This window comes from Papio anubis, chromosome 16 (assembly GCF_008728515.1).
Source record: "Papio anubis isolate 15944 chromosome 16, Panubis1.0, whole genome shotgun sequence".
NCBI classification, from domain to species: Eukaryota; Metazoa; Chordata; class Mammalia; order Primates; family Cercopithecidae; genus Papio; species Papio anubis.
The window spans coordinates 62,278,935-62,303,319 of NC_044991.1; the positions used below are offsets into that span (position 1 = coordinate 62,278,935).

General features: G+C 44.5%; 1 protein-coding gene across 3 annotated transcripts in view; it reads right to left on the reverse strand.

The window, feature by feature from the left end:
- EDEM2 (ER degradation enhancing alpha-mannosidase like protein 2) overlaps positions 1-9,233 on the reverse strand; it is a 33,160-nt gene extending 23,927 nt beyond the window's left edge. The window contains exons 1-4 of one of the 3 annotated variants that reach the window (XM_003904815.3): positions 9,032-9,233; positions 8,692-8,802; positions 6,564-6,603; positions 3,611-3,716 (exon numbers count right to left, since the gene is read on the reverse strand). In XM_003904815.3, the coding sequence (XP_003904864.1) occupies positions 3,611-3,716; positions 6,564-6,603; positions 8,692-8,802; positions 9,032-9,138 (364 nt within the window). In that variant the 5' untranslated portion in view covers positions 9,139-9,233. The remainder of the gene's footprint in view (positions 1-3,610; positions 3,717-6,563; positions 6,604-8,691; positions 8,803-9,031) is intronic. The other 2 variants (XM_017944867.3, XM_003904816.3) reach the window with 2 other exon arrangements.
- Positions 9,234-24,385: the final 15,152 nt, after the last annotated feature.

Sequence of the window (24,385 nt, forward strand, 5' to 3'; positions counted from 1 at the left end):
GCCACCGTCCGGCTAATTTTTTTGGTTTTTTTTTTGTAGAGACAGTGTTTCACTGCACTAGCCAGGATGGTCTCGATCTCCTGACCTCATGATCCGCCCGCCTCGGCCTCCCAAAGTGCTGGGATTACAGGCCTCAGCCACCGTGCCCGGCCTATTTAGAACTTTTAAAAAGACACAAAGGTTCTGTACTTGGAAACATAGCTAAATAGATATCCTGAGTGGCCCTCTCACTGAAAATAACTGGTGACCCTAAGCTTCAAAATTCCTCTCCTCCCTGCAGAGGGGGAATAGGAGACCAAGGCCAGGCCTGCACCAGGTGGAAGTCTGATAAAAGGTCCCTATGTAAGCCAGGCGCGGTGGCTCACGTCTGTAACACCAGCACTTTGGGAGGCCGAGGTGGACAGACCACGAGGTCAGGAGATGGAGACCATCCTGGCCAACATGGTGAAACCCCGTCTCTACTAAAAATACAAAATATTAGCCGGGCATGGTGGCGCACGCCTGTAGTCCCAGCTACTCGGGAGGCTGAGGCAGGAGAATCCCCTTGAACCCAGGAGGCGGAGGTTGCAGTGAGCCAAGATGGCACCACTGCACTCCAGCCTGGGCAACAGAGTGAGACTCCATCTCAAAAAAAAAAAAAGTCCAGGTGCGGTGGCTCACGTCTGTAATCCCAGCACTTTAGGAGTCCAAGGCAGGCGGATTGCGTGAGCTCAGGAGTTTACGACCAGCCTGATAAACACAGTGAAACCCCGTCTCTATCAAAAATACAAAAAATTAGCCGGGGTGGTGGCACGTGCCTGTAATCCCAGCTACTCGGGAGGCTGAGGCAGGAGAATCGCTTGAACCCGGGAGGTGGAGGTTGCGGTGAGCCGAGATCGCGCCATTGCACTCCAGCCTGGGCAAAAAGAGCAAAACTCTGTCTCAAAAAAAAAAAACAACAAAAAACAAAAACAAATAAAAAAAAAAAAAAACACTGCAGAACACCAAAGGGAAAAAAGATCTCGAGTGCAGCCAGAATCCATGTAATAAGTATTAATGCTGGGTGATGGGCACATCTGGTTCATTATACTATTTTCTCTACTTTTATGTTTGAAGTTTTCCATAATAAAAAGTTTTTAAAAGGAGACACCAAAGTGAAAACCAAAACAAGATTCTCTACAAAGAAATAATAAATTGACAGATTACTTCTTAACAATAATGAAACCAGAAGATATTGGAAAATTTTTTCAATACAATAAGAGAAAGTAATCATCAACCTAGAACCATACACCCAGCAAAAATATCACCCAAAGGCCAACCAAAGACAGTGGAATAAAGACATTTTCATATAAACAAAAGCTGGGAATGTTTGCAAAGCACACACCTGCATTAAAGGAAATTCTAAAGGAAATACTTTGGAGAAAAGGTCTGACACACGAAAAGAAAAGATAGTCAAAAAAGTGGTAAAAAGGCCAGGCACAGTGGCTCACGCCTGTAATTCCAGCACTTTGGGAAGCCAAGGCAGGTGGATCACTCAAGGTCAGGAGTTTGAGACCAGCCTGGCCAACGTGGTGAAACACCATCTGTACTAAAAATACAAAAAATTGCCTGGTGTGGTGGTGCACACCTGTAATCCCAGCTACTTGGGAGTCTGGGGCAGGAGAATCATTTAAACCCAGGAGGTTGAGGTTACAGTGAGCCAAGATCGTGCCATTGCACTCCAGCCTGGGTGACAGAGTGAGACTCTATTTCAAACCAAAAACAACAACAAAAAAGTGGTAAATATATGCGTAAATGCAAAACTTCAACAGTATAGAACAAAAATTATAATGTATGGAGGATTTAAAACAAATAACTAAAATATATAACTATAGCATATAGGTCAGGATGTTCTCTAAGCCAGGTTTTGCATTATTCAGGAGTAGAACAAAGATTTTCACTAAATTTGGACTTTGATAAGTTATGTTTATTAAATTTACTTGGTAAACTATGTAAAAAGCTAGATATTGTGCATAATTTCCATATTGGTAAGAGGAAAATGGAATGGGGGAAAAACAATCTAAAGAAGGCATGAAAAAGGGCAGAATAAAGGAACATAAAGAAGATGGCACAGGGCCAGGTGCAGTGGCTCACACCTATAATCCCAGCACTTTGGGAGGCTGAGGCGGGCGGATCACCTGAGGTCAGGAGTTCGAGACTAGCCTGGCCAACATGGTGAAACCCCATCTGTACTAAAAATACAAAAATTAGCAGGGCATGGTGGCGAGCACCTGCAATCCCAGCTACATGGGAGGCTGAGACAGGATAATCGCTTGAACCCGGGAGGCAGAGGTTGCAGTAAGCCGAGATCGCACCACTACGCTCCCGCCTGGGCAACAGAGCGAGACTCCATCTCAAAAAAAAACAGAAGATGGCACAGAGAGCACAATACTGTAGAAATGAGTGCAAATATATCAGTAATTACAGTAAATGTAAATGGATTAAATGTTTCAGTTAAAGATTGTCAGAATGGATAAAATATAATACACTATTTGCAAAAGATGTATCTAATCATAAAACTACAGAAAGATGGAAAGGATAGAAAAAGATACATGGGAAAATGTCAACCAAAAGAAAGCTGGTATCAATTATATTCATATCAAAAATCAAGGTATAAGAACGACTTTCATTCACGGATGACAAACTGGGCTCAGAAGCTGGGAGACACAGCCAACAAGCACAGCCTCAAACTCACGCCGGATTCCTAAACCAGGATTTTAGACCATGTTGTCCCTCTGCTCTCTTCTCTTTTTTAAAATTTTTATGGATCATATGTCTGGAATATAAGTTTCATTGCAGAAAACATACAAAATAATGGGGAAAAGTAGAACTCTGCCATCCAGAGGTGACAGCTGTTAAGTGGTCTAGAAGTCAATGCAAATAAGGGTTGTGGTAGCTTCACAAGAATCATTGGAAGTCTGCTAAAAATACTGATCCTAGGACCCAACCCAGAGATTCCAATTCATTAGGTTTAGGGTGGAGCTTCAACATCTGGATTTTTTAAAAGGTCCTAAGTGGTTCCTACGGGCAGCCAAGTTTGGAAGATTAATGCCCTAGATTTGCACTGTCCAATACAATAATCACTAACCACATGTGACTATTTAAATTTAATATCATTAAAATTAAATGAAATTAAAAATTAAGTTCCATAGTTGTAGTAGATACATTCCAAATGCTCAAGAGCTCACGTGGTTAGTGGCTACCACACTGGCCAAAACACAGAAAATAAAACATTTCCATCATTGCAGAAAATTGGATTGGACAGACAGTAAGTTCCAAGAAGGCAAGGATCATATCTCTCTTGTTCATAGCTGTGTGCCTAGTATCAAATATATATTAAAGAGGTGAGTAATCTGGTGTATTTCTTTCCAGGCTTTTAGTGTCCTGGTCACTTTCATATCTGAAACTGACGAGGAAATCCTGAGACTTCCCCACCTCATCCTCCAGGAGAGAAGGAGAGCTCTGTCGGTCAGAGGTTTTGGCCAAGGGTCCTGGCATGGTCAGTCCTTAAAATCCTATTTACCACTTTTTGGTTTACAGAGGCAATTTCACACTCTCTTTTCTTTTAAAGGTCCTAGAGAGCAGCCCTCACCTCGAATGTTGGTTTCAAACACAGAGGCGTTCACATCAATATCAAAGTCCACGTTGTCCTGGAGCACTTCAACCACTCTTTGGAATTCTGAGACATTCCCCAAAATCTGGAAATAAAAAAGAGACCTGACGCTGAGGCTGTTGCATGCATGGAGGCAGATTCAGAGTCTGGGATCCTATGTTGATGTGGCCCTCACAAATTCCACTTAAGACCTCCAGTTTCTTTCCTAGGACTGGTGACAGCAGAAGAAAGCACTGAGAGCTAGAGATCATCCAGAGACTTCATATCAAGAGACTGGTTAAGTAAATTCCTAGGTCCCAATTAAGAGTGACGATGTAGTCATTTAAACGGACACAATAGGCCGGGCGCGGTGGCTCAAGCCTGTAATCCCAGCACTTTGAGAGGCCGAGATGGGCGGATCATGAGGTCAGGAGATCGAGACCATCCTGGCTAACACTGTGAAACCCCGTCTCTACTAAAAAATACAAAAAACTAGCCGGGCGAGGTGGCAGGCGCCTGTAGTCCCAGCTACTAGGGAGGCTGAGGCAGGAGAATGGCGTAAACCCGGGAGGCAGAGCTTGCAGTGAGCTGAGATCCGGCCACTGCACTCCAGCCTGGGCGACAGAGCAAGACTCCGCCTCAAAAACAAACAAACAAACAAACAAAAACGGACACAATATAAAGAATGCAAACTACATGGAAGTCTTAGGTTTTTTGTTTTGTTTTTTTGAGACAGAGTCTCACTCTGTCGCCCAGGGTAGAATGCAGTGGCGAGATCTCAGCTTACTTCAAGCTCCGCCTCCCGGATTCTCCTGCCTCAGCCTCCTGAGTAGCTGGGATTATGCGCCACCATGCCCAGCTAATTTTTGTATTTTTAGTAGAGACAGGGTTTCACCATATTGGCCAGGCTGGTCTCGAACTCCTAACCTCGTGATCCACCCGCCTTTGTAATCCCAAAGTGCTGGGATTACAGGAGTGAGCCACCGCACTCAGCCAAAAGTCTTAGTTTGACATTTTGCAGTAGGTATCAGTTGTTTTTAACCCTGTCTTGTCATGTTCAACCTTGTGGAAAACAGAACAGGTTGGCTGACCCAAAACTAAATTCATTCCTACCCTCTTTACCTCATGGCCTCCCACCAGAGGTTGGAAATCCAGAAGCTTTCTCGGCCTCCTTTGCTGCTGCAGTTGATTGTTTACCCAGTCAATTCTGACCCTTGAGAATTCTACTGGGGGCACTTCTGAGAAGGCTTTTGTTTTCTTAATACCAAGGGACAAACACAGCTAACATGGCTTTTAGTCTCTCTCTTTCTGCCTTGAACTGAGACTTGATTTCTGAAGCGATGGCAGCTATGTGAGACCATGAGGTACTAAGCATGAGAATAAAAGCCAAACCACTAACGATACTAGAATGCAAAGCTACAAAGAGCCTAGTCTCTGATAACACGGTTGAGTAGCTGACCCAACGCTAGAAATTACCTCTAGACTTTCTTTTGCTTGAGAAAATAAACCCTTTTTATTTCAACCATTAGCCAAATGCAATCTCAATCTCTCTTCTTTTGACAATAAATAACATCTCAGTTTACCCTCTAGGAATCACTCTTCCCCAGTAGTCACTCCTGTGATTTGGGAGAGGCTGATCCCATCCCTCTGGCTATGGAATGGGTACTTGACCTGGACCAGTCCAAGACTTTTTTTTGTTTTGTTTTGAGACAGGGTCTTGCTCTGTTGCACAAGTTGGAGTGCAGTGGTGTGATCACAGCTCATCACAGCCTTGAACTCCGGGGCTCAAGTAATGCTGGCCTCCCAAACTGCTGGGATTACAGGCATGAACCACCAAGCCTGGCCCTTTTTACCTTTCTAAGCATCAGGTTTCTTTTATATCTTTTGTTTGTTTGTTTGTCTGAGACAGGGTCTTACTCTGTTACCCAGACCAGAGTGCAGTGGTGCAATCTTGGCTCACTGCAACCTCTACCTCCCTGACTCAAACAATCCTCCCACCTCACCCTCCTCCCAAACAGATGGAGCCACAGACATGTGCCATCATGCCTAATTTTTTATATTTTTGGTAGAGATGGGGTTTCACCATATTGCCCAGGCTGGTCTTGAACTCCTGTGCTTCAGTGATCCTCCCGCCTTGGCCTCCCAAAGTGCTGGGATTACAGGCGTGAGCCACTGCACCCAGTCGTAAGCATCAGGTTTCTTAGCCATAAGAAGGAGTATATGTACTTACCTCAAGAAGTTGTTGGAAGAATTAATACATGTCTATACTAAGCCCTACACAAACATACTAATTAGTCACTGATATTATTTTTTTATTTTTAATTTTTTGAGACAGAGTTTCACTCGTCACCCAGGCTGGAGTGCAATGGTGCAATCTCAGCTCACTGCAACCTCTGCCTCCCGGGTTCAAGCAATTCTCCTGCCTCAGCCTCCCCAGTAGCTGGGATAACAGACATGTGCCACTACGCCAGGCTAATTTTTTGTATTTTAATAGAGACGGGGTTTCACCATATTGGCTGGGCTGGTCTCGAACCCCTGACCTCAGGTGATCTGCCTGCCTCAGCCTTCCAAAGTGCTGGGATCACAGGTGTGAGCCACCGTGCTCAACCTGATATCCTTTTATTATCATTGAACATGGCTCCTAGAATGTAAGCCTCTGAAAAGAGGAGGATGTCAAAGTCTCTGTATCCTCCACAGAGTTATACAAGCCTATTACAAGTCTCCGTATATAACAGGTCCTCTATAAATGTTTGCTAAATAAATGAATCTGCATAAGTTGTAGTTCATTTTTCCCTATGTAGCTAGGCAACTGCAGCGGACAGTTCAGAATCATGAGATGCAAATAAAAGGCCTAGGAAAGGAATTCATTTTTCACCCACAGTCAAGCTGCCAAAAGAGGAAGGATGTTGGTTATGTAACGGTGGAAAGGAAAAGAAACAGACGAGATACTTACCAGCAAGGTGTCCAGTGCGTCAATTAGAGTCAGAGAAAAACTGCAAAAGGACAGAAATCCCAGCCGCTTAGTAAGAAAATCAAATACCAGACATTATGGCTGCCCTAGATCTGATCCCCCTAAAAGTAAATGAGGCAAAGTAATGCCTCTGCCTGTCCCACTTACAGTCACAACAGAGAAACCACAGTGAAAATCGCAGGGATCCTCTGACCCACTTAATGCACCTGGGAGGGTTGGCTGATGTAGCTCCATTGTAATTAAATACATCACCTATATTCTGGCATTCTCCTCTACCATTGGGAGGCAGTATACGATTGTAGCTTAAAGCACAGACTTTTCACCAATTTTCACATCTAGGAATTTACCCCACAGTGAACAGCTGTTTGACAGTGTTCATGGCAGTATTGTTTAGAACAGCAAGAGGCTGGAAAGAACCCAACTGTCCGCCCATTAATGGGTGATTAAACTGTGTTATAAACAGTGCAAAACTATGAAGTTATCAAAAAGATTGTCATCAAGACTTCTATGTGCTGATGAAAAGATATTCGAATTGTTTTTAATGAAAAAGACAGGGTGGTTTAGTATGTTTCCATCTGTGTTTCAAAAAGACATACTTACTGACAGAAAGCAGATCAGAAATTGTTAGGGTCAGTGGTGGTGCAGGGATGAACTATAAAGGGTCACAAGGGAGCTTTTTAAGATAACAGAAGTGTTTCATATCTTGACTATGATGGTGGTCACTATACACTTAAAACGAGCATAGGCCAGGCATGGTGGCTCATGCCTGTAATCCCCCAGCACTTTGGGAGGCCGAGGTGGGTGGATCACCTTAGGTCAGGAGTTCAAGACCAGCCTGGCCAAATGGCAAAACCCCATCTCCACAAAAAAATTATCCAGGTGTGGTGGTGGGCTCCTATAATCCCAACTACCTGGGAGGCTGAGGCAGGAGAATCGCCTGAAGCCAGGAGGCGGAGGTTGCAGTGAGCCAAGATCACACCATTGCACGCCAGCCTGGGAAACAACAAACTCCATCTCAAAAAAAAAAAAAAAGAGTATACTTTATTATATGTAAATTATGCCTTTAAGAAGTTCATTTTTAAAAGATACACATATACACATCTATATGTATAATGGCACAAACCAAGAATATTTCTGGAGAGATACGAAGGAAAGTTAATAGTTGGAATTCTAGGGTATGGGAGATATTTATTGTATATAATTTTTTACCACTTGAATTTGCCATTTGTATTTACTTTGTTGCAACTTAAAAAAATAAAAACCATCACAAGTTTTGAGTTTAATTTCTCTCGACCTTAGCACATTCGTGTGTAAAACAGGGATAATGGCACCTAACTCGTAGGGGTATTAAGATAATTAAAGGAGATGACACAGTAAAATGTTTAGCACAGTGTTCAATCAATGCCAGCTTCAGCTAATGCAATGATTCTTCACTCAGCAAGGAATAAGCCAGTGAATTCCAGCTCTCATAGATTTTTATTCTAGTGGAAACGAGAAAGACAAACCAGTAGATAAGTGAAAATGAGAGTATCAAAGAGAAGTGCTACAAAGAAAATAAAACAGGTAACTTGTGAGAGTGACTTAAAAGGGAGTCGTGGGTCGTTAGGGAAGCGGATGCTGAGGAGGTGACTACTGAGCTGAGATCTGAATGACAAGCAGCAGCCAGTTATGGGAGGAAAACGGGGAGAGTGTATTTCAGGCACAGGGAACACCAACTACAAACAGTTAAGTTTTAGGAGTGTCACACTCCTTCCTCGACCTGAATGCCCACCTGCACAATGAAAGGGTTGGGTTTTCTAATTCTTGGAGCCCTTCCACGGTTTCTTGTTACTCCAGAAATTGCCTATGTCCCCACAGCTGGTGCCTGTTACTGCTGGCGCTGAGCCCAGCGATCCAGCCCACCCGGCTAATCCAGGGCTTTTTTTTCACTGAGAGAGGCTAAATGGATCCTGGAAGTGATAGCAAGAATTGGAGGGAGCGCGGTTGTAGCTCATCTGGGGGCTTTCCGGTGCCGGTGAGGAGACCATGAAGCCACCAGCCCCAGTTGACCCGCCCGCCTAGGCCCGGAGAGTCAGACCCTGGCCGCCCCTTGCCCCTCCGCTCGCACTACCTGCCCCAGGTGTCGTGCCCGTCACAGGTGAGAGGTCGTAGCTCATCGAAGGGAAAGGCATTCTCCAGGTAGCTGTCGTAGGCGTGGTAGAACATGGCCTTGACTCGCTCCCTGGGCGTGGGACGAGAAATCAGGCATGGGGCCAGAACACAAAAACAAGCGGGGGAAGAACAAGATACAGGGCGGAAAGTGGGAATCACTAGCTGATTTCTGCCTGGGACCTAGCGGCGGGGTCCGAGCAAGTCGGGGTAGGAGAACTGGGATGGACAGAAAGGGAAGGGACCCGGTTCGCGCATCCCATTCCCCAACTGCGAAAGGGCGAGAACCTGGCCTCCTTCACCTGTAGTGGGCGGGATCTGGCGCGGAGCCGTCGGGACCTGGCGCACCATGGTGCAGAGGCAGCAGCGCGCACAGGAGGCCAAGCGAGATGAGCAGCCGGAAAGGCATAGAGCTCGTGTCCTCTCAGCGCCGCCGCAGCAGCAGCAGCCACTGCAACCAGCTCATCCTGGGAGCTGCTGCGGGTTCTTCCGGGGACCCGCGCCACTGCGCCTGCGCGCTGAGAAATCAGTCTCTCACTTCCGGACTACAAGCCCCGGAATGCAATGGGCAGCGAAACGTGGCCGAAGAGCAACTTGGGATATACGGTTTCGGAAACACTGATCAACGTGTCTTAAAGACAGTGGCTGTTGTTACTACTGTTATTAATTAATGTTTTAATAATAACAGCTAGCGTGCATTGAGCACTTATTGTGTACTAGTACTGTACGGAGCATTTAAAATGCATTCTATCATATTTGTTTCAACAACCTTATTAAGCATGAAGGCTGGGTAAACATGAGAAATGTTCAGCCTCTACCATTATTATGTAGCAGAAGGAGCCGCAGACAAAACTCCTCAGACGCCGGGTTAAAGAAGGAAGGAGTTTTAATCGGCTGGGAGCGTGGGCTGACTCAAGTCTCAAAAACCGAGCTCCCCGAGTGAGCAATTCCTGTCTCTTTTAAGAGCTTACAACTCTAAGGGGGTCCGCCTGAGAGGGTCGTGATTGATTGAGGAAGCAGTGGGTATGTGCCTAGGGGCTGCATGCACCGGTAATCCGAAGGGAACAGAACAGGACAGGGATTTTTACAATGCTTTTCCATACAATGTCTGGAATCTATAGATAATATAACCGGTTAGTTCAGGGCTGGATCTTTAATTACCAGGCCTGGAATGCAGCGCTGGGCTGTCTGACTACTGATTTAACTTCTGTCTTTAACTCCTACTTTTTATTTGAGGCAGAAATTGGGCATAAGATAATATGAGGGGTGGTCTGCTCCGCTATTTAGGGATATTAAGCTTCCCAAACCAGTTACTTGTTGATTGTATAAGATACAACTCACATTTATTTGTCCAAAACTTCCACTTTTTTTTTTTTAATCTCTTGCATTTTCTGATGCTGTCACTCTTGAGGTTTCCTGAAATCCCTTCAGTTCTAGAAATTCATGACATTTCTTTCCTTCCACTTTGGGATGTGGTTACACAATCACGGTCCCTTCAGTCTCCATCTCAAACCGGAAGCTTACCCCTATCAGCCCTGTAGAATGTCTTAGGTAAGAATGAATACCTTGGTCAGGCGCGGTGGCCCAAGCCTGTAATCCTAGCACTTTGGGAGATTGAGGCGGGTGGATCACCTAAGGTTGAGAGATGGAAACCAGCCTGGCCAACCTGGTGAAACCCCGTCGTTACTAAAAATACGAAAATTAGCCAGGCGTGGTGGTGGGTGCCTGTAATCCCAGCTACTGGGGAGGCTGAGGCAGGAGAATCGCTTGAAACTGGAAGGCAGAGGTTGCAGTGTGCCAGGATCGCACCACTGCACTCCAGCCTGGGCAAAAGAGCAAAACTCCATCTCAAAAAAAAAAAAAAAAAGAAAAAAGAATGACTACTCTGGAGCACTATAGCTTTCAGGAGGTTTGTGATCCATTTCTCTATTTCCCTTATTCCCAAGTTTCTCAAGTTTGGTCAGCACCTTAGACCACAGCAACACCCATGACTTTGGTCAGTGTGACATGCAGTAGAACCAACCCTGAATTTGAAGTCAGATCTAGGCTCCAGTTAATTACAACTCTGTCACTCATCTATAACCTGTGTATGTGACCCTCTCCTCTGGGGCTAGCATCCTTGTCTATAAATAATGAGGTGTTTGAACAAATGGATCTTTGAGATCATTTTCGGTCTAGCTTTCTATGATTCTAGGATTGGCTATCTCCTATTTGCTGAAAAAGGCACATGGAAGTGGTAGGTCAGTTTGTTGAGCCGGAGTGCAGCCAGGCTTGGTCTCCTTTGGTCCCACATCTATCCCTGAAAACATCCCCCAAGTAAGTGTCTCAAAATGCCATCCATTGATAGAATTAAATCCCTGACAACCCAGAGAGATTGAGGTGATATAGCCTAGAGGCTAAAAGTATGGGCTTTATATTTGGGCAGACCTGAGTTGGAGTACTAGCTTCATCACCTGTTAGGATATGACCCTGCCAGTTTTTCTCTGAGCCTCAGTTATCTCATCTGTATAATAGGAATAGTATTAGTACCTACTTAATAGGATTGTGAGGATTTGGTGAGCTATTGCATGTAAAGCACCTGGCATCGTGTCTGGCAGAAGAGACACTCAGTAAATATTAGGATGTTTTTATTTTTTATTTATTTATTTTTTGAGATGGAGTTTCATTCTTGTCGCCCAGGCTGGAGTGCAATGGTGTGATCTCAGCTCGCTGCAACCTCTGCCTTCTGGGTTCAAGCGATTCTCCTGCCTCAGCTTCCGGAGTAGCTGGGATTACAGGCGCCTGCCACTGCACCCAGCTAATTTTTATATTTTTAGTAGAGACAGGGTTTCGCCATGTTGGCAAGGCTGGTCTTGAACTCCTGATCTCAGGTGATCCACCCCACCTCGACCTCCCAAAGTGTTGGGATTACAGGCGTGAGCCACCGCACCCAGCCTAGGATGTTTTTAGAAACTCTTCTTGGGGCTTCCAGATGGAAGGGAAAGGAGACGACAGTAAGCTGAAACCTGGATAACAACACAGGAGCACTGTATTCGTTTCCTGTGATTCTTCCAACCAATTACCACAAACCAAGTGGCTTAAAGCAACAGAAATTTATTCTCTTGCAGGTTGGGAGGTCAGGAGCCTGAAATCAATTTCACTAGGCTAAAATTAAGTTCTTGACAGGGCCACACCCACTCCAAAGTCTCTAGGGGAGAATCCGTCCCTTGCCTCTCTAGATTCTCCTGAATGCTCGCATTCCTTGGCTTATGGTTGTATCACTCTAGTATCTGCCCGTGTCTTCATATATCCTTCTCTGTGGATGTGTCACATCTTCTTCTGCTTTTCTCTTATAAGGACGTTTATAATTGCATTTAGCACCCCCCCCCCCCCCCCCCCCCCCCCTAAAAAAACAAAAAAAACCCCCCCCAAAAATTTTAAATAAATTACTCCTGGAAAAAAAAAAAAAAAAGAAAGAAACACCCCTTTTCCAAATAGAGAAACATTTACAGTTTCCAGAGATTAGGACCTGGACTTTAGGGGGCTGTTTCCAGTCTAGCACAGGGACTAAATATTTTTCAGACCTGGGCCTTGCCCTGTTATGAAACTCACCTTCTCCATATTATAAATCATATAGCTTATTTTTTTTGTCTCCCATTCAAAATTCTAGTGTAGATAAAACTTTTGCAGGAAGGGTGGGTTCAGGTTGCCTGGATTTGGTAACGATAGGTCTCTCTTTATGAGCAAGACTGAAACACTCACGATTTTCCTTTATATTCTTTTTCTAGCTTGATGTCATTTTCCACACTGTCACTGAACAAATAAAACCATGACTTAGGTTTTCACAATTCATGTGACTAATTTCATAGTTCTCTAATGAGAATAAAAAACTTGTTTTACCCTCTGGAAAGTGTCAGAACTCTTCTTCTCACTCTGTGTTTATAATATTGGATTCCAGAAGGTTATGACCCACCAGTGAAATGTCACACTTGAGCATTTACTTGTGAAGAGACTCAGGGTAAGTTGCCTACCTCTCTGAGTCTCAATTTCCTATTGTAAAATACAGAAATTGATGATGCCATAAAGGAATTCTGGGAATTAAATGAGATAATGAAAGTGAAAATTCTCAGCACAATGACTGGTATATATTAAGTTCTTGATACATATTAATTCTCTTCCCTGCCTTCCCAACTCTTCCTTTTTTTAAAGGCAGAGCAGCTGGTTCCATTTACTGAGCATCTGCCCCTAGTCATCCAAGGCGTTATAGGCAATAGTTCCTACCCTCAAAAGTCTGAGGCACAGTGCTGAGCATATAACTAAGATTCCAAAATAATCAAGTCATAGGCCTTTCCCTTGAAGTGCTTGCAATTTTGTTAGAAAGGGAAGATGTCAATTGGAGAATACTTGGAATCATAGGGTGTTCAAGTCTTCCCTGTGGGTGAATAGAGTTTGGAGGGAGCTCAGATGACATCAGTATCTGAGGCCAATGTCCTTGGACAATGTTCAGTGGAACAAGACTTTGACTGGTCGTCAGAAACTCTTGGTCTTGTTACTTGTTTATCCACTATCTCTGTGTGATCTCGGGCAAGTCATTTTCTCTTTTGGGGACTCAGTTTCCATATCTGGAAGATGAAAGAGTGACTATCAGCACAAGGAAAATATTAACAGATCCATACAGAGTTATTGCAAAAAATCAGAAAACAGAATTCAACACACATCAACTGCAGAAATTTCCCCCGAGAAACATCCATGAAGCAGAACAAAACAGTGCGACAGCATTCCAAACAGAATCTGACTATTTGCCAACAAAATAAGAAAGGACGGGGATGGGGAGGGGGACAAGAAGACGGAGAAGGAAAAATTGTCACATGTATTGATAATAGCTAACATTTACATAGCAATTAATATGTTCTTTGTACTTTACATCCATCAACCATTAATCCTTACCACAACCCTCTAAGAAAGTGTCATTATCACCATTTTATAAACCAAAAACCTGAAGCACAGATTCTAAGAACTGAAGGGAGATTTAGCAACTTAATCAATGTCTCATACCGAGTAAGTAGAAGAGTCAAGGTTTGGATCCAAACAGCCTATACTCTAACGCATTAATGAAAATAATAACAAATATATAAATAAAAGGCCAATATAGAATTTAACAATGGAGATCTGGTGAACTGCTACAGTGGCCTCTAGCTTCAGCTTCATGTGGTTTTAGGGCCAACATTTCCTTCCCTTTTGCTGGAAAATTAAAGGGAAAAGCTCAATTCCCTGAAGTTGGAAGCCAAGGCATTTTAGATCCCCTTTGGCCAAATACACTTGACCTCTTTCAGCAGGGGAGAATCATTTTTCCAGCATCTGAAGGTCATTTGGTTCTCCCAACTCCCAAAGCCGGGATTGCATACTACATACTTTTGACTTGCCAAAAAATAAGTTTATCCCTGGGAAATTTCCCATCTGTTGCTTTGTAGAAATGCTTGAACTTCTGTGTGCAGCATGTCCAAACATTTAGATCAATGACCCCCTGGTTAGAGTCCCAGACCTGGCTATTTTTTTTTTTTTCTTTTTGAGATGAGAGTTTTGCTTTTGTCACCCAGGCTAGAGTGCAGTGGCGTGATCTCAGCTCACCGCAACCTCTGCCTCTCGGGTTCAAGCGATTCTCCTGCCTCAGCCTCCCGAGTAGCTGGGATTACAGGCATGCGTCACCATACCCGGCTAATTTTTATATTTTTGGTAGAGACAGCATTTCACCATGTTGGCCAGCCTGGTCTCAAACTCCTGACCTCAGGTGATCCACCCACCTCGGCCTCCCAAAGTGTTGAGATGACAGGCATGAGCCACCGTGCCTGGCCTTACGCTTTTATTCTCAATTTATTTTTATTCTTTTTGAGATAGGGTCTCACTCGGTTACCTAGGCATGATCACCACTCACTTCAGCTTCGACCTCCCAGGCTCAAGTGATCTTTCCACCTCAGCCTCCCAATCAGCTGGGACCACAGATATGTGACAGTATGCCCAGTTAATTTTTAATTTTTTGTAGAGACAAAGTCTCGCTGTATTGCCCAGGCCAGTCTTGAACTCCTGGGCTCAAGCAATCCTACCGCCTTGGTCTCCCAAAGTGTAGAGATTACAGGCATGAGCCACCACACCTGGCCTCAGACCACGTTTTTATTATGCTTATGTTGGAAGTGAACTCAGACCTGTAGCTAAATCTGCCACGGAATTGTGCACTTCAAAATGGTTAAGATGGTAAGTTGTATCACATGTATTTTGTCACAATTTCTTAAAAATTAAAAAGTGAGGCTGGGCACAGTGGCTCAAGCCTACAATTCCAACACTTTGGGAGGCTGAGGTGGGCAGATTGCTTGAGCCCAGGAATTTGAGACCAGCTTGAGCAACATGGCAAAACCCTGTCACTACAAAAAAAAAGAAAAAAAAAATTAGCAGGGTGTAGTGGCATGTGTCCCTAATCAAAGCTACTCAGGAGGCTGAGGAGGGAGGATCACCCTCCCACCTCAGCCTAAATGGAATGGAATAAATGGAATGTGATACAACAAAATTATTTATTATTATTATTATTATTATTATGTCTGCTGCCCTTTTGAAATACACAATTCTGGCAGAGTGCAGTGGTTCACGCCTGTAATCCCAGCACTTTGGGAGGCCGAGGTGGGCAGATCACCTGAGGTCAGGAGTTCAAGAGCAGCCTGGCCGACAAACCCCATCTCTTCTAAAAATACAAAAATTAGCTGGGTGTGTTGGCGAACGCCTGTAATCTCAGCTACTCGGGAGGCTGAGGCATGAGAATTGCTAGAACCTGGGAGGTGGAGGTTGCAGTGAGCCGAGATCATGCCACTGCACTCCAGCCAGGGCGACTGAGCAAGACTATGTCTCAAAAAAAAAAAAAGAAAAGAAAAGAAAAGAAAAGAAAAAGAAATACCCAATTCTTTCACAGAAAATATATTCTTATTTGCTGGCGGGGAAAGGGGTGGTTGGTAGATGGGAAAAGGGTGCTTTCTTTGCTGATATCCAAAGCGGACACTTTCTCTGCCTATTTGATGATACAAAACTAGCCCTACCACACCAGGCTAAGGGAGAGAAGAGGATCTGTGTCCCACAGAATTCCCCCTATTAGCCTACCTGCCCCATAGCCCCCTAACTCTGCTGCTAATCAATTGTGCCAGGTCAGGAAGAAGGAAACTAGAGGGAAAGAAGAAGCCTAATAGATTGAAAATCCCCTCAGCAAACATTTATTGAGAGCCTTATAATGGTTAGTGTCTACTGAATTAAACTTATTAGTGTTAAGAAAAATTATCTGAAACATGTTACTAAGGTAAAAAGATGATCATGTGGCCAGGCGCGGTGGCTCAAGCCTGTAATCCCAGCACTTTGGGAGGCCGAGACGGGCGGATCACGAGGTCAGGAGATCGAGACCATCCTGGCTAACACGGTGAAACCCCGTCTCTACTAAAAATACAAAAAACTAGCCCGGTGGTGGTGAGCCTGTAGTCCCCAGCTTTCCCGAGGCTGAGGCAGAGAATGGTGTAAACCTGGAGGCAGAGCTTGCAGTGAGCTGAGATCAGGCCACTGCACTCCAGCCTGGGCGACAAATGAGACTCCTTCTCAAAAAAAAAAAAAAAGATGGTTAATGCTTGACTTTTTGCTGTCCATGAAGTAAAACGTATTACTTGATCACTGTATATCCTAAAGAAACGTGACACTATTTACATAATTAATTAGGGCCCAGACATTGTACAATTCTATAAAGTAATAAGATGTAACACTTTCCTTTCCTGTGTAGTAGAGAAGATAATCCCAAAGGTTATGATACTACTACTCTGTAGGACATTAACCCATTTAGTATTTAATTTAGCAATCTTACTTCAATATTTTTCTTTTCCATTGACTATAAAAATTCCAGTTCTTTTTTCTTTCTTTTGAGACAGGGTCTCACATTGTTGCCCAGGCTGGAGTGCAGTGGTTCGAACACGGCTCACTACAGTCTTGACCTCCCACATCCCAGGCTCAAGTGATCTTGCCTCAGTCCCTCAAGTAGCTGGGACTACATGCATGTGCCACTATGCCCAGCTAATTTTTGTATCTTTTCATATAGACAGGGTTTTGCCATGTTGTGCAGGCTGGTCTGGAACTCCTGGCTAAGCAATCCACCCACCTTGGCCTCCCAAAGTGCTGGGATTATAGGTGTAATCCGACTGTGCCCAGCCCAAACTCTAGTTCTTATATTCTGTTTTGAACTGGCTTTGTCATCCTGCTAGTCCCCTCATTAATGAGTTAAATGAAACTCTGACCCATGCTCACTGTCTATTTCAATGAGAATTGTGGGGGTTTTTTTGTTTTTGGTTTTGGTTTTTTTTTGAGACAGAGTCTCACTCTGTTGCCCAGGCTGGAGTGCAGTGGTGTGATCTTGGCTTACTGCCTCCCGGGTTCAAATAATTCTTTTGCCTCAGCCTCCCAAGTAGCTGGGAATACAGGCACCCACCACCATTCCCAGCTAATTTTTGTATTTTTAGTAGAGATGGGGTTTCATCATGTTGGCCAGACTGGTCTCGAACTCCTGACCTCAAGTGATCCACCCACTTCAGCCTCCCAAAGTGCTGGGATTTACAGGAGTGAGCCACTGCGCCTGGCCAATAATTACATTTTTAACATGCTGATAATTATCCCTGACACTAAGTGTCAGACCCTGGATTAAGTAATTTATAGATCCATGAAACTCCTTTGAGATAGTTTTTTGTCCCCATTTTCCAGATGAGAAAGTGAAGGCACAAAAAGATAAAAGAATTTTGTCAGTGCCAGTTTTGTGCCAGGAGCTTTACTAAGTTACAGTTTTTTCTCCTTCCCTGGGAGTCCTGTTTATCTATTCATTGATTAAAAAAAAATCTATTGAGCACTTATGATGTGCCAAATACTCTGCTAAGCTGGTAATATAGAACTTTAAAACACATTCTCTGCCCTCTTATGGCTTTTGGTGTGGAAGACAGACGCATAAATAGACAATTATCATTTAAAGAAGTAAAGGAGGAAAACTCTCCGAATCTATTCTGGTTTGGGGGCTGCCTGCAAAAAAACTTAAGTAATTAACTAATTAAATATTTTTTTAAAAATAAAAAGAACTAAGGGAAAGAGAGGGCTCCAGTAGAACAGAGGCAACATCTAACCCTGGCTTGTGGACATGAAGTCAGGGAAGGCTTCCTGTAGTAGGTGACACCTGAGTATTCTAATAGGAATTAGTAGGGCTGAAGAAGGTGGTGGGAAGAACCTCAATTCAAAATTTTGATTCTTTTGTGTATTAGGAAAGGCTCTTCTTCTGACTCCTGCTTACCTCCTCATATCACTTCTTCCTTCCTATCACCTACTCCTATTTGGCCATATTTAAGTATTACTGCCTTCTCAAGTACTTTCTCCTTTCCTATTATATTCTTTTGTACCTTTTTCACCCTGTACTTGAAACAACTTTTTCCTCATCCCTACTTGCCACTTAGGCATTATCGGGGTTTTTTGTTGTTGTTTTTTTTGTTTGTTTGTTTGTTTTTGAGACAGGGTCTTGCTCTGTCACCCAGGATGGAGTCCAGTGGTGCACTGCAGTCTCAGCCTCCTGGGCTCAAGTGATCCTCCCACCTCAGCCTCCCGAGTTGCTGGGACTACAGGCACGCATCACCATGCCTGGCTAATTTTTGTATTTTTTCAGAGCCCAGACGAACTCCTGGGCTCAAGCAATCCTCCTGCCTCAGCCTCCCAAAGTGCTGGGATTACAGGTGTGAGCCACTGTACCCAGCCTGAAAAGCATTCCTTTTTAAACCAGGAAAATGGCAAGAATATTCTCTTATATTCTCTATCACTTTTTTTTTTTTTTTTTGGAGACAAGAGTCTTGCTCTGTTGCCCAGGCTAGAGTGCAGTGGCACGATCTCGGCTCACTGCAGCCTCTGCCTCTTGGGTTCAAATGATTCTCCTGCCTCAGCCTCCTGAGTAGCTGGGATTATAGGCATTCACCACCACACCCGGCTAATTTTTGTATTTTTAGTACAGATGGGGTTTCACCATATTGGCCAGGCTGATTTCAAACTCCTGGCTTCAAGTGATCCACCCACCTCAGACTGCCAAAATGGTGGGATTTCAGGCGTGAGCCACTGTGCCTGGCCTTCTATTACTGTTTCTGTTAAACATTGTACTAGAGGTTATAGCCAGAACAATAAGTTAAAAAGAAACAAACATAAAAATTAAAAAAGAATAAATAATCTGCATTATCTATTGGTGCTATGATTATGCATGTAGAACATCTAAAAAAGTCTAAAAATAATTATTATAACAAACAAGTTTATTAAGATTGCTAGACACAAAACTAATGCAACAAAATCATCAGTATTCTATATGCTGAGAATAAGCAGTTAGACCATGAGATTTTAAAAATATATTATTTGCAATAATATTTTTAAAATATGAAGAACTTGGCTGGGTACAGTGGCTCATGCCTGTAATCCCAGCACTTTGGGAGGCCAAGGTGGGCAGATCACTTGAGGTCAGGAGTTCGAGACCAGTCTGGCCAACATGGTGAAACCCTGTCTCTACTAAAAATATAATTAGCCTAGTGTGGTGGTGTGTGCCTTTAACCCCAGCTACTCTGGAGGCTGAGGCAGGAAAATCGCTTGAATCTGGGAGGTGGAAGTTGCAGTGAGCCAAGACTGTGCCACTGCACTTCAGCCTGCAACAGAGCAAGACTCTGTCTCAAAATATATACATATATATGTATATATGAAGAACTTATAGGGGAAAATTTAACAGAGGATGGGCCATATGTTCAGAGAGAAAATCATAAAACTCTGAGAGATATCAAAGAAGCTGTAAACAAAATATACCGTATCATGCACTGGATGATTCAATATTGTGAAGATATCAATTATTCCCAGTCATTTACGTGCTAAATGCAATACCAACCAAAATTTCATCAACTTGATAAAAAAGATTCCAAAATTTAGGTGTAGACGTTCAAATATTCAAAAATAGCCAAGACACTCTTGAAGAACAAAGAGGGAAGACTTGATCTACAAGAAATAAAGACATTATGAAATAATATTAATTGAGGGCTGGGCACTGTGGCTCACGCCTGTAATCTCAGCACTTTGGGAGGCCGAGGCGGCTGGATCACCTGAGGTCAGGAGTTCGCGACCAGCCTGACCAACATGGAGAAACCCCGTCTCTACTAAAAACACAAAATTAGCCAGGCATGGTGGCGCATGCCTGTATTCCCAGCTACTTGGGAGGCTGAGGCAGGAGAATCACTTGAACCTGGGAGGCGGAGGTTGTGATGAGCTGAGATTGCGCCATTGCACTCCAGCCTGGGCAACAAGAGTGAAACTCCATCTCAAAAAAAAAACATTAAAAAAAAAAGAAATAATACTAATTGAGATAATGAGCATTGGTGCAGGGTGAGACAACTGGGCCACTGAAACAGAATAGACATATTTACTATAAGTCAGAGATATCACTGCAGATCAGTAAGGAAAGGCCAACTTTTGATAACTGGTTCTGGGACAGTGGATATCCATTAAAAGAAACTAATCTTGGCTGGTCGCGGTGGCTCAAGCCTGTAATACCAGCACTTTGGGAGGCCGAGACGGGCGGATCACGAGGTCAGGAGATCGAGACCATCCTGGCTAACACGGTGAAACCCTGTCTCTACTGAAAAAAAATACAAAAAACTAGCCGAGTGAGGTGGCGGGCGCCTGTAGTCCCAGCTACTTGGGAGGCTGAGGCAGGAGAACGGCGTGAACCCGGGAGGCAGAGCTTGCAGTGAGCTGAGATCCAGCCACTGCACTCCAGCCTGGGTGATAGAGCGAGACTCCGTCTCAAAAAAAAAAAACAAAAACAAAAAAAAAACCTAATCTTGACCTCTACTTCATACCATACCTCAAGGTGAAAGACAAAACTAAAAAGCTTTGAACATAAACAGAATATCTTCATGACCTTGGGGGTAGGGAAGGGTTGCTTAAATAAGGCACAAAAAGTACAAACCATAAAAGAATAAGTTGATAAATATAACCACCTTAAAATTAGGAACTTTTGTTTATCTGAAGACATGATAAAGAAAGTGCAAAGGGGCTGGGTGCAGTGGCTCATGCCTGTAATCCCAGCACTTTGGGAGGCTGAGGTGGGAGGATCACTTGAGCCCAGAAGTTTGAGACCAGTCTCGGCAGCATAGCAAGCCCTCATCTCTACAAAAATAAGTTTAAAAAAAGAAAAAAAAAAACCTGCGAGGGTAAAACCACCTACTCAAGCCTCAGCCATGGCGGACACCCTTCGACACCTAGGTGGCATAGCCTGCTACACCCCTAGGTTCCTTGGTATAGCCTATTTCTCCTAGGCTACAAACCTGTAGAGCATGTTACTATACTGAATACTTTAAGCAACTGTAACACAACGGAAGTATTTGTGTATCTTAAGAAATCTAGGATTTGCTGGCAAGATGGCCGAATAGGAACAGCTCCCATCTGCGACTCCCAGTAAGACTGATGCAGAAGGTGGGTGATTTCTGCATTTCCAACTGAGGTACCCGGTTTATCTCATTGGGACTGGTTGGGCAGTGGGTGCAGCCCACGGAGGGCAAGCTGAAGCAGGGTGGGGCATCACCTCACCCAGGAAGTACAAGGGGTCGGGGGATATCCCCCACTAGTCAAGGGAAGCTGTGAGGGACTGTACCCTGAGGAACGGTGCACTCAAGCCCAGATATTGCGCTTTTCCCAAGATCTTCACAACCTGTAGACCAGGAGATTCCCTCTGGTGCCTACGCCACCAGGGCCCTGGGTTTCAAGCACAAAACTGGGCAGCCATTTGGGCAGACACCGAGTTAGCTGCTGCAGGAGGGTTTTTTTTTTTTTTTTCTACCCCAGTGGCACCTGGGGAACACCAGCAAGACAGAATCGTTCACTCCGCAGGCTGGGAGCGGTGGCTCACGCCTATAATCCCAGCACTTTGGGAGGCCAAGGTGGGCGGATCACGAGGTCGGGAGATCGAGACCAGCCTGACCAACATGGTGAAACCCCGTCTCTGCTAAAAATGTAAAAATTAGCCGGGCGTGGAGACGCACACCTGTAATCCCAGCTATTCAGGAGGCTGGGTCAGGAGAATCGCTTGAACCCGGGAGGCAGGGGTTGCAGTGAGCAGAGAGGGCGCCACTGCACTCCAGCCTGGGCCACAGGGCGAGACTCCGTCTCAAAAAAAAAAAAAAAAACCAGAATCGTTCACTCCGCTGGAAACAGGGCTGAAGCCAGAGAGCCATGTGGTCTGGCTCGGTGGGTCCCACCCCCACAGAGCTCAGCAAGCTAAGATCCACTGGCTTGAAATTCTCACTGCCAGCACAGCAGTCTGAGGTCGACCTGGGAGGCTTGAGCTTGGTAGTGGGAGGGGTGTCCGCCATTGCTGAGGCTTGAGTAGGTGGTTTTACCCTCACAGTGTAAACAAAGCCGCAGGGAAGTTCAAACTGGGCGGAGCCCACCGCAGCTCAGCAAGGTTGCTATGGCCAGATTGCCTATCTAGATTCCTCTCCTCTGGGCAGGGCATCTCTGAAAAAAAAGGCAGCAGCCCCAGTCAGGAACTTATAGATAAAATCCCTGGCCTGCACAGTGGCTCACGCCTGTAATCCCAGCACTTTGGGAGGCCGAGACGGGTGGAGCATTTGAAGTCAGGAGTTCGAGACTAGCCTGACTAACATGGTGAAACCCCATCTCTACTAAAATACAAAGAAAATTAGCCAGGCATGGTGGCAGATGCCTGTAATTCCAGCTACTTGGGAGGCTGAGGGAGAAGAATTGCTTGAAGCCAGGAGGTGGAGGTTGCAGTAAGCCGAGATTGTGCCATTGCACTCTAGCCTGGGTGACAGAGTGCAATGTCTCAAAAAAAAAAAAAAAAAAAAAAAAAAAACTCCCTGGGACAGAGCACCTGGGGGAAGGGGTGGCTTGGTCACGGCTTCAGCAGACTTAAACATCCCTGCCTGATGGCTCTGAAGAGAACTCCCAGGGCAACATTCGAGCTCTGATAAGGGTCAGACTGCCTCCTCAAGTGGGTCCCTGACCCCTATGTATCCTGACTGGGAGACACCTCCCATAGGGGCCAACAGACACCTCATACAGGAGAGCTCTTGCTGGCATCTGATGGATGCCCCTCTGGGATGAAGCTTCCAGAGGAAGGAACAGGCAGCAATCTTTGCTGTTCTGCAGTCTCCAGTGGTGATATCCAGGAAAACAGGCTCTGGAGTGGACCTCCAGCAAACTCCAGCAGAGTTGGAGTAGAGGGGCCTGACAGCTAGAAGGAAAACTAACAAACAGAAAGGAATAACATCAACATCAACAAAAAGGACGTCCACTCAGAGACCCCATCCGAAAGTCACCAACATCAGAGACCAAAAGTAGAGAAACTAATGCAAAAAGGCTGAAAAATTCCAAAAACCAGAATGCCTCTTCTCCTCCAAAGGATCACAACTCCTTGTGAGCAAGGGAACAAAACTGGACAGAGAGTGAGTTTGACGAATTGACAGAAGTAGGCTTCAGAAGGTGGGTAATAACAAACTCTTCTGAGCTAAACGAGCATGTTCTAACCCAATGCCAGGAAGCTAAGAACCTTGAAAAGAGGTTAGATGAATTGCTGACTAGAATAATCAGTTTAGAGAAGAACATAAATGACCTTATGGAGCTGAAAAACACAGCACGAGAACTTCGTGAAGCATATGCAAGTATCAATAGCCAAATTGATCAAGAAGAAGAAAGGATAACAGAGATTGAAGATCAACTTAATGAAATAAAGAGAGAAGACAAGATTAGAGAAAAAAGAATGAAAAGAAACAAACAAAACCTCCAAGAAATATGGGACTATGGCCAGGCGCGGTGGCTCAAGCCTGTAATCCCAGCACTTTGGGAGGCCGAGACGGGCAGATCACAAGGTCAGGAGATCGAGACCATCCTGGCTAACACGGTGAAACCCCATCTCTACTAAAAAGTACAAAAAACTAGCTGGGCGAGGTGGCCAGCACCTGTAGTCCTAGCTACTTGGGAGGCTGAGGCAGGAGAATGGCGTGAACCCGGGAGGCAGAGCTTGCAGTGAGCTGAGATCCGGCCACTGCACTCCAGCCTGGGCAACAGAGCGAGACTCCATCTCAAAAAAAAAAAAAAGAAAAAAAGAAATATGGGACTATGTGAAAAGACCAAATCTACGTTTGATTGGTGTACCTGAAAGTGACAGGGAGAATGGAATCAAGATGGAAAACACTCTTCAGGATATTATCCAGGAGAACGTCCCCAACCTAGCAAGACAGGCCAACATTCAAATTCAGGAAATACAGAGAACACCACAAAATCAATGTGCAAAAATCACAAGCATTCCTATACAGACAAACAGAGCCAAATCATGAGTGAACTCCCCTTCACAATTGCTACAAAGAGAACAAAACACATAGGAATACAACTTACAAGGGATGTGAAAGACCTCTTCAAGGAGAATAACCACTGCTCAAGGAAATAAGAGAGAACAAAAATAAATGGAAAAACATTCCATGCTCATGGATAGGAAGAATCAATATAGTGAAAATGGCCATACTGCCCAAAGTAATTTATAGATTCAATGCTATTCCCATCAAGCTACCATTGACTTCCTTCACAGAATTGGAAAA